This window comes from Drosophila ficusphila, unplaced genomic scaffold (assembly GCF_018152265.1).
Source record: "Drosophila ficusphila isolate 14025-0441.05 unplaced genomic scaffold, ASM1815226v1 contig_286, whole genome shotgun sequence".
NCBI lineage: Eukaryota > Metazoa > Arthropoda > Insecta > Diptera > Drosophilidae > Drosophila > Drosophila ficusphila.
In genome coordinates this window covers 1077369-1095367 of record NW_025064189.1, presented here as the reverse complement: position 1 = coordinate 1095367, position 17999 = coordinate 1077369, and the positions used below count along the sequence as shown (strand labels likewise).

The 17999-nt window shown below is 40.0% G+C and overlaps 1 protein-coding gene across 1 annotated transcript; it reads left to right on the top strand.

The window, feature by feature from the left end:
• The first annotated feature begins 254 nt into the window (after positions 1 to 254).
• On the top strand, positions 255 to 17732 carry LOC108086932 (formin-like protein). The gene is given in 10 exon segments (XM_017184041.2): positions 255 to 795; positions 7389 to 7472; positions 11638 to 11724; positions 12226 to 13561; positions 13564 to 13901; positions 13970 to 14183; positions 14246 to 14538; positions 14881 to 15435; positions 15499 to 15618; positions 16750 to 17732. Coding segments are annotated over 10 exon segments (3540 nt in total). The 5' UTR covers positions 255 to 525; the 3' UTR covers positions 16993 to 17732.
• The last annotated feature ends 267 nt before the right edge of the window (positions 17733 to 17999 follow it).

The window sequence follows — 17999 nt, the reverse complement described above, 5'->3', positions numbered from 1 at the left end:
AGCCTTTCATTAAAATCTGGTCTTTGTCTGTGTTTGTGCGCCTGCATCCGTGTGACTGTGTTTGCGTGTGGGTGTGCTAGTGTGAGTGCCGCCGTTGCACCACCAACAACAGCAACAACAAATTGTGTTTTTGCTTACATTGTCAGAAAGAAGTAAATTAAATTATCAAAATTTGAACACAGCAGTTTTAGTCTTTTCAAATCGTAAAAAAAGAACCGACAAAAAGTAATTTTCGATTGGCCAACGTTGTGAACGTTCGTGAGCAGGGAACAGGCAGCAGCCGCTTTGGATATCTTTAACGGAATCAAAGAGCAACTTTCAAGTTGCCCGGAACGCACTCGTGCCCTTTGCCGGACTGTATGGGGTACCCTCTCGCTGTCCCTTAGCACAGCGCTCCAAGCTGCGAGCATCGAGGACGGTGGAGGAGGATCCGGGTCCCGAGGATTACAGGATCCAGGGGGAGGCGGCGGAGGAGGAGGAGGTGGTGGTGTTGGCGGCTCCGGCTCGGGTCGCTTTGCCACCATAATGGGCGCTGTCAAATCGCGAACCATCACTAGCGCCGATGTGGACGCCGACGAGCAGCTGCAGCATCCCCATTCCCATCACCACTCGATGCGCAATGGCCACCCGCACAATGGCTCCATCTCCAGTGGCACGCTGCAGAAGCAGGATCTGCGCTACGACATCGGCTGCAGCTCCCAATACCAGCACGTTCGGCAGCCCAGCCTGCGGAGCCGCGGCCAGCAACCCATGCCCACCACAGACGAATTGGACCGACGATTCGCCAAAGTTCTGGTGAGTTAATCTAGTTTTTTAAATTATTTCGAAAAGTCAAATAAATGCATACTTTTAAATAATTTTTGGTAATTCCCGTATTACTTTTAATATCTATCTATTTTTAAGTATATATGTCAATGCTTTACAAGTTGGTGAAATGTTCCACAATAAACGTTGACCCACAAATAAATATATAAATAAATATACATCCTATATAAGTTTTAAACTCAAAGCTAATTCTCGGAATCTAAGATAATTCCCTCGCATCAACAAATTAAAATCTTTCCTTTGAGTCCGTGAATTTATTCGCTTGAAGAAATGTTTGTTTATACCCAAAAAGCAATCTAAGAAATTCAGTTTATTGAGCGAATGTAGTAGCTGGTAAATATATAGAGGCTTAAGGATTGGCTTCCTGCCCCTGCCCCTTTCTCGTTCCGCCCTCGCATTTGTTGCATGTGATTGATGACCTCATCGGGTGTGCGGCGACTTGTTCGTTGAATTTTTGTCAGCCACTCACACATGTGCAAACGCGAGTGTTCAATGGTGTGCGTGTGTATCTCTGAGTTTGTATCTGCGCCTCTCCCCAGTTCTGCTCGATTTTGTTCTCTGCTCCGGCTTGCACAACTCCCCAAGCGAAGCACAGTGGATTAGGTGCCTGAAATCCAAAGAACACTAGCACACGAAACCCAAAGAAGTTCAATCGAAGTATTCATAGAGCCCTCTTGTAAATACACAAAATAAAAGAAGCACACATTGCAATTTTAATGTAGAGCTTTCCTCTATCAATATTTTTAAGTTTTATGTTCTGCACTTCACGTTAGAAAAATTATGTCTTTCAAAACCGAAAATATTTGGAACTTCGATGCAATTTTTTTTAACGAAATTTAGTTTAGTTTTTTAAATTCTGATCGACAGTGCTTTAGAACCACTGTGCCAAAGGCGTGTGCCTGTCCTCAGAATACGTTTGTCATCCCATTAAGCGGTTTTTCCTCCGAACAAGAGTACGTAATTAAGATTTTACGAGTAAACATATTGCCAAAAAATGAAATAAAACTAAGAATAGAGCAAAAAAGCTCTCAGCTCTGACCGTCATAAATCCGTAACAGACGATTGTGACCCACAGTCGCCATTCGATTCGCCTCCTTTTCCACCCTTCGCCCCTTTGTAAGCCACTCCAATTCGGCATGCTAATGGCAATTAAAGCGAATTGATCGATTGTGGCCATCTCTTTCGCACTCGAGTGCTGAGTCACTTCTACCGGCGGTCCGCTCGATCTCCCTCTCCCTTTCCCTCTCCCGCTCTTTTCCCGGGTGTTGGGGCTGCTGGATGGCTTTTTCAGATCGCGGCTTATCTCTGGGACGAACTGAACAAAAGGGGAAGACGAGAGCAGAAATCTTTATTTATATGGCGCAGCTTGAGTTCTCAGTTATCGGCAGTCAGTCAGTAATATGAGAAATGCTCCTCCAACGGGTTTCCGACTTATCTGCTTATTTTTGGCACTACGCTCACTCTAAAAATATTTTGCTTTGATTTCAAGGTTGTAAATATGAAATTATTAGGCAGATAGGGTATATACATATATTAAATATTTTAGTTCCTTAATGAATTTTGAAAACTTACTACTATACTATATCTCTTTGTGCGATCTCAAGTTTATAAATGCTTTCGTGCGCATCTCGATAAGGAATCTCGTTTTATTACATCCATTCCATTTTTGGCGACACGTAATTCTAATGAGGATTTCAAAGGTGTAAAGTATTATAACGTCATTTCTTTTTATATCGAAGAAAAAAATTAAATATGCAAAAAGCATTTTTTTGGGGAGAAATTTAATGTTCTGGTTATGTAAATAAAATAAAATAAATAAATAGAAACAACAAAATTTGTATAATTCTCTCGAAAAGGAATATCTGTTTAAACATCTGGTCTACGTTCCTTCTTATCTAATCCGTTTCTAAGATCGACTTCAATATTCGATAATTCAAGGGTATTTAAGATATTTACAGACCTTAGATAACAATTTCCCCCTCTCCTACTTGTTATTCTTGGTCTATTGTTTGTTCAAAATTCAATGCCTTTTTTTTCGCACTCAAAGAGTGTTTTTGTGTGTTTACCTTTGGTTGTTATTTTTTTTCCATTTTGCCCCTTGATCTGGTATTTGTTTGCCATTTCGGTAGCATTATGGAGGTGCTGTGCCAGACCCTGGTGGCCTCGCCCTTGCCTTGTGTCTCCAGCTTGTCTAATTCGTGTTTACCTTAATTTAGTCAAAAGTGCTGCTCGCTGGCCCATTGCCATTGAAGTGGACTTGACTTGACTTGACTTGACGGATCGGACCGGACCGGAGACTGCCAGATCCAATGCGCCAATGTCCGTGCAGTCGCCTTTAGATTGAAAGCAATTGTTTGTCTGATTCATGGTTTAAAAATAACAACAAACCGACAATTTTGCCGCTAATAATTTGCGTTCGGCTGGATCTAATCAGACGCAGTTGGTGCATATGTTTCCGGTTAAATTACGATTCTGCCGAGTGGGTTGATTGAACTTTAAACACCAGAGAGGGGAAATCTTGTACGTTTGCATAGGGGATGCTCTGGAGAACGCTAAACTAATCAACATTAGTCTGAGACGAATCGCTCATCTGAATCGATTGTTTGGTAGTATTATTAATGAAATTATTCAAAAATTACTAAATTGAAATGCAAACAATATTGTGCAACTTTTTAATAATGATAACGACTAAAACAAACTTCTATTTCAAATCCGTTTTCGTTATTTGTGCTTTGCTATTCTTTAAATTTTAAACACATTACGTTTGCGAAGCTTTAAACACAAATTTCAGATGTCCACCACAAAGAAGATAGTTAAGTTTAATTTGCTCACTTATTAACTTCAATGGCTTAAAAATTGGCATCATGCCAATAAAATCCAGAAAGCTTATCCAATTGAAAGTAAAAGTGTATTTATTGCAATGCCTAAGTGATAGCTTTGAAAATAAATGCATAAAAATGTTAATTTGATTGCATTATTGAAAGCATTAACTTTCAAGAGACTTATCTGCGGCTTAGTTGTGGGTGTCATTATTCACATACATAGGCATAAATATAGAGAAACCACAAAGACTAAACCGCATAAAATCCTCATCCCCGATCGCTTTCCAGCTTTCTCAGACAAACCAACTTTCACTCGCTTAATCTTCGTTGCCCAAGAGTCTTGGGCCTAGAATCTATATCTATAAACAATTGCCTGCAGGGGCGTAGTTAAGGTAGGGTGATTCAGGGCCAGCCGCCTCTCTTAATGACATTTTCAATGGCTGACAAACCGCAAGGCAGTGAACCACAACAGTTATTGTTGTTAATATTGTTAAGCACTGATTCCTCAGTCGAGGGCTGGTTAAATTGTTTAAAAATCTAAAGCCTTTTGTTTGCATTTTGACAATTTGTTTTAAGGTTGATATTTTTAAGTTACTTGAAATATTTCAAATTTTATTATAGTCAAGTTTTGCAGAGAATATATTATATATGTATATTGTATATTTAAAATGTATTACTAGCTTTTTAAAAAAAACCAAAATTTTTAGTAAAATATAAATTTTTATTTTTTTTTAGTGAAATTATGGTTATGCCGCTTTACTTCATTTTATTGTAACTCTCTCAGCAGACCTCGTTGCATGAAATACTCATTTAATGGCAATAAATTGATGGCTTTGTTCAACGCATTGTCCATTTAGATTGGCTTTATCTAACGGCAGCTTTGAATCCGCAAAAAAAATGAGGGTTCCACATTATGTGAACCCCATTATCTGCCTTGTAGGGCAAACATAAGTTTATCTTTGCTTTTCACTTCCTTTGCGGCTTGCAAAAAAAAAAAAAAAACTAGCAAAAAAACCGACTAATGATAAAAACATAAGACCATCTGTTTTTTATGCTGAAAGAGTGGATAAACGGTAATTAGCTTTAAACTCCATGGGAATCGTATGTGCGATAACAAAACTGATAGAAACAGATTCGGCGTTTCTTTATTTGTTGACCAAAAACAAAAAGAGATGAATCGAAGGTATAACGAGTCATGTTGGGAACTAAAGAAAATTATCAGCGTGACTCCTTTTTCCAGCAAAAATTAGTCATTGTCTTCTGCACGTGCATTTAAAAAGAAATGTTCGGCGTTTTTTATCTTTGAAATAATAAACAGATGCCAAGTTCTGAAAAAAATTGGAATTTTCTTTAGGATTTTATTTCTGCATATACCTACATATTTACAATGTTCTTTAGATGATTCAAATTATAAATCATAGGGACACCCTTTTTTATTTAATTCATTTAAAAATATACAATTTTATTTTAAGCTCGGTTCGCTGCAGGATTAGGCTTTATGATTTTTATATTCCTATGAAAGTTGTGATTGTGGAAATTAAAATGACGCGATTGATTGACTCACTAAGCACATGTGTTGATGATGTTCATGATTCGCATGAAAAACACTTTATAATAGCGCCATGTGGTTTGCTCTGAATATGGAAACTTATTTATAAATAAAAGTTAAACATAGAAGATTGACATTAAATTCTAGTACATTATTTTTTTTTTTTTTTATAGAGAATGAATAATTATATAGGATTGTATTTTAAATCACTAACTGCCACAGATTATAATTTTTTAAATGTTCTTATTCCTTACATGGTAGTAGCCCAGCTGTATATATTTTTTTTTGTATTTTTACTTTAACAAAGATTAGTCATAGCCGTAGACAGACTAAATTGGAAAAGGGGGAGTAACTACAATCCCGTAGTTCCCCATTATGCACACACACACAAACTCAGATAGAGGAACACAAAAATAAAACAAATTTAAAATGCGTATCCGGTATGACGGTCAAGTAATTCATTATGTACAACGTATGTACAACATGTCCAATCTACATATGTACACATATGTACATATGTATAGTTACTTTTCGCTTAACAGCCTGTCTGCTTTGGCATAAATATTGAAGAGAGCCCTCGTCTTTGTCACCTTGTTTATTATTCTCTCTTTTTATGCACTCTTTTATTTACTTATTTATTGTTTTGTTATTATGAAAAGCGCGTCGAGGCAAATCACTCAGTCTGATGGGTTCAGACCGTAACGGACAATGGACTGGGAGTGGAATCGAATGGGAGGACGGAGTATGGGGCCCAGTGGCTCACCCATAACATTACAATTAATTAATCAATAAATTTTGCAATCATTCCCGCATTTATTCGCAACCCTCAGCGCATGGGAAATATATTGCACATTTATTAAGCAATGGGCACGTATAAAGAAATTAACAAAGCTAGAAGTAACGATAATTGTAATAATTGTTTAGCTTAATGAACAGCACTCGGATATACTGCGAGGCGTCATGTAAATTTGCAGTAATTGAATGAGAAAAAACTTTGAACAAAATGCAATTCGTTATCAACTTATGAATAGAAAAAAATACATATTAGGAACATTGTATAGCCAGCTATCAGAAAGGTTAATTAATTATTGCTCTTACTACATGGTTTGGGTATGGTAATATATAATCCTTATAATTTGTATATGAAATCCTTAAAATGTATTCAAATTTGTGTTGATATTGTGTGGCATGTTTTTATACAATTTGTTGAATAAATACTTATTTTACCTACTATTAATTTCAAATAAGTTTCCATAGTTTGAATCTTGGGATCGAAGTGTTCTAATTTATTCTAATGATGATCTGTGCAAAGAGATAGAAATCATTTACGTTTCTATGCATTTCAATGCACCAAATACCTTTCTTTTATTCATTATGTACCAATTGTGCATCCAATATTGTTTGGGTATACGTTTTGCATTTTTCAAAGACCCCTTCATCTTTGCCACACCCTTTTCCTGCTCTCATCCCATAAATGTGTTTGTGTGTCTAATTAGAACTTTCAACTGCAGCTGCACCCATAAAAAAAGGAGAAAAAGTGGAAAAATTAAATTGAAGTCACGTAAGCATATTTGCCGATTTCATTATGGTGCATTCCCTCCCGTTAAATGGTACATTTAACCATTTTACACAATCGTCTGCAGTTGGGCAGGTAAATTGCTTCGCAGTGTTTGACTCTGTTTTCAGGTTCAGTGAGCTGCAGTTTAAATCTGAAAAATACATATGTTTCAGATGATGTGTAGTCGCATATTAAAAGTACAGATACATTGTTGCTACTATTATCCTTTTAATTTATCAAATGTGATAGGCAACTTTCACTTTAACATTAGTGTGGTAAATAGGGCAAAACTTTGTTGTTTCTGTGAAGAATTTTCCACTTAAGTTTGCCTTTTGCGGCGACTCTCTCTCAGTAATCTTCTGATCAACGATCAGCAGCTGAAGTAATTCAATATTTGCATGGGCAGGCAAACATTGCTCCGGTGAAATAACTCCAGAGATGCAAGACTGAAGACATTAATGGGCCACACTAGAGTGTGTTTTGGGCTTTAATGGGCTTTCCAATTGGATGAGTGCCATTTCCAGCTTTAGCCAGCTTTTTACCATTTTATATATCTGCTTATATATGTATATCTGCGTAATGGTGCATCAACACTCATGAATTGCTTTTGTCTTTCTTTATCTTTTTGCGACAGGCTTCGATGGACTTGCCACCGGATAAAGCAAAGCTACTCCGTAACTACGATGACGAGAAGAAATGGGACATGATATGTGATCAAGTAAGTAGTGGAAATCAAATTTTTTTTTTTTTTTAATGAAACAAATATATTTAGTTTTTTTTATCAAGACGGTTTTATTAAATATTTATTCAAAACACTCACACATTTACAAGTTTTGCTAAAAATATTTTGCTATCGACTTCCGAACTTCCTGGGTGTTTTTGCAGATTAAACTCTGTTTCTTTTTCCCAGTTGTGTACTTTGGACCCTTTCTTGATCGCAGTTCATAAGGGGGCTATAATAGAAACATGGGCATAGATTGGGAGGGGATAAAGTTGGTGTCGGCACCTTGAACGCTGACCTTTGGGCTGCGAAACTGATGGGAGGGTCGAGTGGACCGGGCGCCGCTCTAATTAAGCTCTACCAAATGGCTTTGCGTAATGGAATTGTGTGTGCGTAGACCAGTTGGAATGCCAAAGGCGTTTATACGTTGAGCAACTTTACGAAATTCTCTTTCAATTAGCGACTTACAACTCGGTTGCGAAAAAAATCACGCAGGTCAACTTGTGAGAAATCTTGATACTAAAGATACAAAGAAACTCAATCTTTTCCAATAGTGCATTTTGATCCCAAACAGTTGATTTCGTCGAAATTCAAGTGATAACAATGTAGGCTTACTATATGTATTTGTAAACAGAAATTTATCAGGTATTTCTCTGTTGATTTCTACGAAACATTGTTGATTATAAGCTTAAGGCAGTGGTCTGCTTTACAGACTTCAAAAAATCGATTTTTTTTTTTTGTCTTAAATCTATTCCAAAACTATCCAAGAATATGTGTTCAAAATTTTAGAGGCCAATTCGACATATTTTCGAAGCTAGATCAGTTTTAGTGGCCGAGCGTCGAGCAGGTTCGTATGCTCGGGCAGACTTTACAGCCCGTTTTCTCGAGTTTTTATTTTCACAAGTCTTGGAAAACGGTGCCGGCCATAGTAAAAAAAATATATGTCCGATCGAAAAAAACCAAAGTGATCTAGCTTCAGTATTGAATTATCTTCTATTTGAACTAAAAAAAATGGATAAAAGTACTATTTAAATTACTTGTTTTGCAACTTAAAGTGAACTTTTTTTCCAAAAAAGCGAATTTTTTTTTCAAACTTAGAAAAAATTTGGAATTTCGTCATTTCTTCGGAATTTTTTTAGTTCATATAGAAAAGGAACTTATAAAAAGTAAAAAAAATTTGGTTCCACTGTTTCAGATGCATCGCACGAACTCCATCACCGGCACCGATTAACAAGTGCACACTCTAGGCGCCCCAGAAAAATCGTTACAACTTCCGCTAATTTCAATTATTTGCAATAATAAAAATTGTTTTTTAAAGTTTAAATATAATATTATATCGTCTCAAAATTTCGTTTACCGCAATCATTTCCTTCCCTTTCAAAAAAATTGTTGAAAAAACGCTCTTTTTTCGGCTCCTAAAGCAGACCACTGCCTTAATCGTTTACAATACCTTTCAGATGACGCATATTGTTTGAGTTACTGACATCTATAGGAATTTAAGGCCTTTAATTGCGTTAACTTATTCCAATATTTATTTTACTGTCATAACTTAACTTTATTTATACTTCAACTAATTTAGATACAGGGACAAGTACACAATAGAACTTTAATTAAGTATTTTCGAATTCTTGACCTTTAAACCATTTTCGGTAAACAACAAATGCTGAATTGGCATAAATAAATTGTAGGACATGTGTTTAAATATATGTCTCTGTCTGTCGAGATATATAATTATATATATGCAGCGTGTATATCAGCTTTGTCAATCATTATGCAGTGCGTGCTGTTTTGTCGTTCGCGCTTTTTGATGTTTTTTTTCCGGCTTCGCACATCAGAGTGTTTAATGATATAAATTCGCTCGCTGAATCCGAAACACCAAAACTTTTTGGGCAATGAGTACGACTGTAAATTGCTTTAGAATAGGGCAGTAAATTGTATATATGCGATTTTATATGCTATATGTACAAATCTAGATTGCGTGAGTTTTTCAACTACCGCTGTTTTTGGAATATGACGAAACTATTAACGTGTTCGCTAGAGCGTGCCTCTTGTTTTGGTGGATTCTATCTATCCAACCATCCATCCATCCAAGCAGCTATCTATCCATCTCACTTGCAACTGGGTCACTGAATTTTCAAGAGCTGCACCTAGGAAAATAACAACGGAAAACAACGGCGACGCCAGGCATAATATATTCGCCATCGGCATTTTGGTGGAGTAGCTCTCAAAAAAAAAAAAAAAAAAAAAAAAAAACTAAAAAAAAAGAACAGAGGAAGGAATGCTCAACACTCTTCGAAAACCTGGTACTCGCGTCAAATATTTTCAGCCATACGATAAAATATCATAAACACCCAACACGGTTCGTCGTTGTTGTTGTTGCTGCTGCTGTTATTCTCCTACGGCTATTGTTGTTGTCCAAGTCGTCGTCTTCGTCGCCGGTTCCTTGTAGCCAGCCGCCTGCATGCCTGCAACCCAGACCTGTTTTCCATAATTCAGGCCCCCCGTGCACTGTGGGTCAAGCGTTCGAAATTGGTAACGAAATCCATTAGTTGCTAAATGAATAGCGGTATAAATCAAATTTGGGCTTTTGGTAGAAGGGCAAAGGTTTTCATTGCAAATGGGAATGCAAAGTTGCCTTACATAATCAGTTTGTAAAACTAGAACACTGATAAAAATTCTAAAAAATTCTGATAAATTTATTTATTGCATTATTTGTGATACTTATGGAGTTGTATTTATTATTAGAAATACTTTTTCATGCATCATTTGTTCTCTACAATATCCAGCGTATTCCACAGTTCCACTTTAAACTTAGTCTAGTCATGAAAATGAATGAAAACGCAGCCCACTGACAGACGGACCGTGGAGACAAAGGACGGACAGGTCCGGTGATGATGGTGGGTTGGTGGAGGCGAAGCTAGCCACTCGAGTTAGTGGAGAGTGGAGTGTGGAGTGTGGACTGAGGTGAGGCCAATCCCAGGGACTTGGTCCTCGTCGTCTTCCTGTCTCTCTGGCTCCTCAGTTGCACTTCGTGCTCACAGTGACAAAATGCAAATTATTATGACGGCGATAAATTGCAGTTTTTAATCGCTGGAGCCGCTTGCAGCGGTTTGCATATCCGTATATACGTATACGAATAGGAATACCTGTGGTTGTTGGTTGTACGAAAGCGCTGATATTTTTCCAGCTCTCTTCAACTGGGAAAAAGAATCGAAACTGGTTTTTCTCTAGCTGCTGCAGTTCGAACCCAATCCCAATTCCAAACCCAAAACCCACACATAGTTTAGGTTGTAGTCATGCGTTGGCCGTTGGTTGTTGTTTGTTGGTTGTTGGTGCTGTTTTTGTGGCTTTTGGTTTTAGGCTGCCTTAGTTGTTGGCATAGTTAAACAAAAACCCAAAAAACCAAAAACAACAACAAATAGACGCAAGCCAAAACAAGTATACCACGCTTCATGCTTGGAAATGTTTAAAGTTAGGCAAGCCATCGATGCTTATGTGATCGGGGTATGGGGTATCGGGGTATCCAAGATACTGCCGAGGGGTTTGGAGTACCATAAACATGTACAAAAATATGCAGTTAAGGCTCGGAAAGAAAAACAAAAGTAAAAGCCGCTAAGTCTCGGTCTAGTGTTAATGCATGTGGAATCGCTGGAAATCCCCCATCCTCCTCCAAAAGTTGCCCGATCGCTGGCAGTTCATTGAACAGCGACTTGGGTAACTCCGCTGAAGATGATTGCAGCAGCAATAAATGCGATGGAGGTAGCAATAGTAATTAGGAAGCGAATAGTGTATTTCTATGGGTTGTGTAGCCGTTAATAAAAGTTTTCCCAACGTGTGAATTGCATTTAACAGAAATAAAAAACGATTTACGACTATATTAGGTACGAGTGTCTTGAGTTTACGAAGTTCTGGAGTTGTAATCAATTAACATTTAATTTGTTTGGCCTTTGTCACCTGTCACTCAGTTGTGTATCATAAAATCAATTTAAAGTTCAGTCGTTCAACAAGTTTTTCTGCTCAATGTCATTTAAATACAAGAAAATTCTTGAGAGTTGCAAATAGTTACCTAGAATATGTTTTTTTATATGTTGTATTATATAAATCTATATCCTAGGAAAATCCTATCCTAGCCAAATATTAAAGGATATCATGTTTCTTACAGGAAATGGTGCAGGCAAAGGATCCGCCCTCACATTACTTGAGTAAACTGCGCACATATTTAGATCCAAAGGCGTCACGAAGTCATCGGGTACGTTTAATCCTGAATCTCTTTCATCTTTAGCTTTCCTTAGTAGTTTCTGTAGTGTGGTTTCTGGTTGTCTTTTAAATTTATAAATAAGTAAAAAAATCATATAACTTTTTAACCAACTATAAGGCCAAAGCTAAAATAAAAAAGCAATGTTAATAACCCTACTTGAAATCGAAATCTGTTGTTCCAATATTAATGTGTAAATTTCATTTCTCTACTCACAACACTGACAACACACCACGATTCCCACACTGTCCTCTCTTCCTCTTTCCCCCAATCTTCTCTCTCTCTTTCTCTTTATTTGTTTACCTATCCTCACCTGGCACCTGCACTGATCCAAAATTCGATCCCCATCCTGGTCCTTCTGCTGTTGACTCCGCATCCTGTCGCCCGTTTCCGGCTTCCTGTCTTCCTAACTTCCTTTCCTCCTCTCTCTCTATCTCTCTTTCTCTCTCTCTCTTTGTACACTTACAGCTTTACCTCTTCTACTTTCTTTGTCAGAAACGGAAAATGGTCGGCGAGTCCACGTCCACCCAGGTGCTCCGGGATCTGGAGATCTCGCTGCGCACGAACCACATCGAGTGGGTGAAGGAGTTCCTGGACGACAGCAACCAGGGTCTGGATGCCCTGGTCGACTATCTCAGCTTCCGGCTGCAGATGATGCGCCACGAACAGCGCCTCCAGGGTGTCCTGTGCGCCTCCGAGGAGCGATTGAATCTCACGAGTGGCGGCGATGGCGGTGAGATGGTGTTGGGCAACAGCAGTTCCATCAGTCCCGGTGGCGGCGGTGGTGTGATGTCGCATGGCGGCAGTGCCGGTCATGGTTTGGCCAATGGATCCATGCTCATGGATTCGAGGCAGCAGCACGGTCAGCACTCGATGTCCTATGGCTTTCTGCGTCCCACCATTGCCGATGCTTTGGATAGTCCCAGCTTGAAGCGGAGATCGCGTCACATCGCCAAACTGAACATGGGTGCCGCCACGGATGACATCCATGTGTCCATTATGTGCCTGCGTGCCATCATGAACAACAAGTATGGCTTCAACATGGTCATCCAGCATCGCGAGGCCATCAACTGCATTGCCCTGAGTCTCATTCACAAGTCGCTGAGGACGAAGGCCCTGGTGCTGGAGCTCCTGGCGGCCATCTGTCTGGTCAAAGGAGGTCACGAGATCATCTTGGGTTCCTTCGACAATTTCAAGGATGTGTGCCAGGAGAAGCGGCGCTTCCAGACCCTCATGGAGTACTTCATGAACTTCGAGGCCTTCAATATCGATTTCATGGTGGCGTGCATGCAGTTTATGAACATCGTGGTGCACTCGGTGGAGGACATGAACTACAGGGTGCACTTGCAGTACGAGTTCACAGCTCTGGGATTGGACAAGTATCTGGAGAGGATTCGGCTGACGGAGTCGGAGGAGCTTAAGGTACAGATCTCCGCCTATCTGGACAATGTCTTCGATGTGGCCGCCCTGATGGAGGATTCCGAGACGAAGACCTCGGCCTTGGAACGGGTCCAGGAGCTCGAGGATCAGCTGGAGCGGGAAATCGATCGCAACTCGGAGTTCCTCTACAAGTATGCGGAATTGGAGACGGAGAATCTGACGTTGAAGACGGAGCGAGAACAGCTGGGAATGATTCGGCAGAAGCTGGAGGAGGAGCTCACCGTTATGCAACGAATGCTGCAGCACAACGAGCAGGAGCTGAAGAAGCGCGACACGCTGCTGCACACGAAGAACATGGAGCTGCAGACACTGAGTCGCTCTCTGCCTCGATCCGCTTCCAGCGGAGATGGTTCTCTGTCGAACGGTAGCCTATTGGCTGGTTCCAGTTCGGGGGAGCTTCGCTTGCATTGCCACCGCCACCGCCTCCCATGCCCGCCTCACCCGCTGCAGCGTCGGCTGCTCCACCACCGCCTCCGCCGCCAGCACCACCCGTTCCGCCACCACCGCCCATGATGCCCGGATTCAGTCCACTGGGCAGTCCGAACGGCAGTCTCACATCGACGGCGCAATCGCCGCCACATGCCCCGCCCATGCTAAGCTCCTTCCAGCCGCCGCCGCCTCCAGTGGCCGGCTCCATGCCCGCTCCCGATGGAGCCATGACCATCAAGCGCAAGGTGCCCACGAAATACAAGCTGCCCACCTTGAACTGGGTGGCACTGAAGCCCAATCAGGTAGGAATAAAGTGAATTTTTGGGAATATATTTTATCGAACTAACTAATCAACTTTTCTTTTATTAAGGTGCGTGGCACAATCTTCAACGAGCTGGACGACGAGAAGATCTTCAAGCAAATTGATTTCAACGAGTTCGAGGAGTGCTTCAAGATTGGCATTGGCGGCGCCTTGCGGAATGGCAGCAATGGCACCGAGGTCGATGGCTCGCTGCAGTCCAGCAAGCGCTTCAAGAGACCCGACAATGTCTCACTGCTGGAGCACACGAGGTTAAGAAACATTGGTGAGTAATCTGAAATTTCCTTTTCATCTCTGAATCAACTGACTTTTCTTCAATGCTTTCAGCAATCTCACGTCGCAAGCTGGGAATGCCCATTGACGATGTCATCGCTGCCATCCACAGTCTGGACCTGAAGAAACTCTCGCTGGAGAACGTCGAGTTGCTGCAGAAGATGGTGCCCACGGATGCCGAGGTCAAATCGTACAAGGAGTACATCATCGAGCGGAAGGACCAGCAGCTGCTCACCGAAGAGGACAAGTTTATGCTGCAGCTTTCGCGAGTGGAACGCATCTCGTCCAAGCTGGCCATCATGAACTACATGGGCAACTTTGTCGATATCGTACATCTCATTAGTCCGGTAAGGAAATGGACATACAAATTAAATATTAAAAAAATATGTTTTTAAAATATTTGCTTACTCATTTTTAAATAAGAGCTTATTGAGCAAATATTTTTTCAAGCACTAATTGTTTATTCATGATATAAAATAGGCTGACAAATGTAAGATTTGTATGACAAATTGCTTAGTCAGCCGTTTCGTTGATTTTTACATATTATTACAAAGTAATACTCAACAGAGACTCATGCTCATAAATATGAATAAATATGAACTACGAATGTTTGCATTTCAATTATAAATAATATAAATTACTAAAGTTTTCTATTCAACTATTAATCATATTTTATTTTCCCATTTTAGCAAGTGCAATCGATAGCAGGAGCTTCGACCTCCCTGAAACAATCGCGGAAATTCAAGGCGGTTTTGGAAATAGTGCTTGCTTTTGGCAACTATCTGAACAGCAATAAACGAGGACCAGCCTATGGCTTCAAGCTGCAATCGCTGGACACGCTGATCGATACGAAGTCAACGGACAAGCGGTCGTCGCTCCTGCACTATATTGTGGCCACCATTCGTGCCAAGTTCCCGGAGCTACTGAATTTCGATAGTGAGCTGTATGGAACAGACAAGGCGGCGTCGGTTGCACTGGAGAACGTGGTGGCCGATGTCCAGGAACTGGAGAAGGGCATGGAGCTGGTTCGCAAGGAGGCCGAGCTGCGGGTGAAGGGTGCTCAGACGCACATTTTGCGCGATTTCCTCAACAACAGCGAGGACAAGCTGAAGAAGATCAAGAGCGATTTGCGACACGCGCAGGATGCCTTCAAGGAGTGCGTGGAGTACTTTGGCGATTCCTCGCGGAATGCCGATGCTGCTGCTTTCTTTGCGCTAATCGTACGCTTCACAAGAGCGTTTAAGGTGAGTATATTGTAAAATAATTGATGAGTTACCTTATTCATGTTATATATTTCCTAATTTTAGCAACACGATCAGGAGAACGAGCAGCGACTGCGACTGGAGAAGGCGGCTGCTTTGGCGGCTTCAAAAAAGGAAAGCGACCAGGTGCTGATGCGCAACAAGGTTAACCAGAAGAAGCAACAGGTGAGTGGCGGACACCGAACGTGAAGCGCACGCAATCCGAGTCCTTACATCTTTGGGTGGCCAAGTCCCTCGAAACGGGTTCATTTACCTATCTAATCTCTTATTGCACTTATCGTTTCAAACCTGTGATAACCTGTTATGATTTGTTCTGATCTCGTTTGATTTGATTATGCAGCAGCAAATACATTGCCTGCTCGACTTTGCCAATCAGCAACAGAAGCAGCTTGCCCAATCGTAGCATCCACCCACCGGCCACTTCCTCAAACTTAGCACGTTAACTTGGTTTTTTGGTTGACTCACACAAATCGCATCACACTCTTGTCTAATACTCAACTGGGGGATGGGAACTCAATGGGGGGACTTGGCCTCAGCCCCTCGTGCCCCAAATCCCCGCTAAATCCACCACCACCACCACAAAAAAATCGAACCACCATTCTCTACCAACCACCTACATAGTTGTGTTGCTCTGTGTGGGCGGCATGTGACGGGATTTGTTTTGTGTAAAGTTCCCACATTAGTGTAAGTCGCCTGGCTTGTCTCTACTTGTCTCCTAACACCGTATTTGTTCAGACTAATCCTCCGCCATTGTGTTGCCTAATCCCCTAATTCCATTGCAAATTCCAATCCACTTTGACTGTGATCTCACATGCGTGCCGTTCCACATTTTGGACTCGTGCCAGAACATGCTCGCAGACAATTGTTTTGAAGATTAATATTAATATATTGTTGACAGCTTTTAAAATATATATGAAAAAAAAAAAACAATCTTTATATTGACTTATTTGAATGATTCGAAGAGAAAATGTTGAAATTTTTAAATTATTATAAATGAAGACAAAAAGAAGCTTTGAAATAAATATCTATGCAAACAAGAAAAGATTACTAATCAATTTATTTTAATAAATCACATATGTATCTTAAACATTTAAACAAAATTTTATATTCCAAATATGTATATATGTATATACCGATCGGAATAATGGCCATGTGTACCCACAATAATAACCAATTAATCATAAATGTTCTGTTGCTTGGTGTTGGTTTTAATGTTAATTGCTAACCTGTTTCTTTTTCTCTAATCCTACTCCGGTTTGGGCCCGCTCCGCTTTCAAAAAACCCAAATGCAAACAGTTGCCCTCAAACGGCGCGTTATCCTTGCAGGATGCGGTCATAAACGAGCTGAAGAGCAAGGCGCACTCGGTGCGCGAGAAGAAGCTGCTGCAACAGGACGAGGTGTACAACGGAGCCCTGGAGGACATCCTGCTCGGTCTGAAGAGCGAGCCTTATCGGCGGGCGGACGCTGTGCGGCGATCTCAGCGCCGGAGGATCGACAATAATCGCCTCTCACGAACCCTGGAGGAGATGGACTGCTAGACAGGAAATACCGAGATATCGAGATGCAACGACGACGACGACGGGGCATTGGCAACGAATCGAAAATCAAAAATCATACAGAAAAAAAAAAAAAAACGGAATAGAGAACATTACAGATACTGCAATATGTGATTGGGCGATTAAATTGTTTTCGATACACTCGTACACAGACACAAAACTCACATTCCCTTCCATAAAAAATCCTTTGTTTTCGAATATTTTACAACTTAACTCTAAGTCGAGACGGATATTGTTTACCGTATCCGAGAATCCCAATCCGATATGGAAAATTACGCACCGAAATCCATAAGCCCAACATCCTCCCCTCTGTGAATCTCGCCTTAAGTTTTGAGAGACATTTTTTATCGCCAAAATTTTGTTTATAAAAACGCATTTTAATTTGGTTGCTTAGAGCTTAGGTTGAACTCGAAAATTCGAATGCTGTATTTATCAAATTTTTAATTGTTAAATATTGATTTAAATTTGTAACCTGTGTACATATATATACATACATATATATAAAACTATATATGTACTAATTAATTTTATTTTTTATACTTAAGTTTTAACCAAATTGGAAATGCTTGCTGCATCCATCAGAGATGGCAAATCCGCATGAATATGGAGAACCAAACTCCACACTTTAATTAATTTTATTTTTTAGTAAGTCATATAAGCAATGAATTGTATGAGAAGAGAGTATAAAATATTAAACTAATGTATATTTTCCTATTTAAATATTCTGCTTTGATGTTATTTTTACTTTTTTTTCACCCGCACACAGCCACAATAACTCAAACGAAGCGCCAAAATATTGCATGCCAGAAGAAACCATTTTTAGAATGTTTTACACTTAAAGAACTACACATTTTATAAAATTTTATTAGAATTTTTATACAAAGGATATATAAAACTATATTAAAAGATATTCCATTTATAAGCCAACTTATTCTCACGAGCCACAACAAATTTAAGAAGACTGATATGGAGCAGTTTTACTAAAAAGC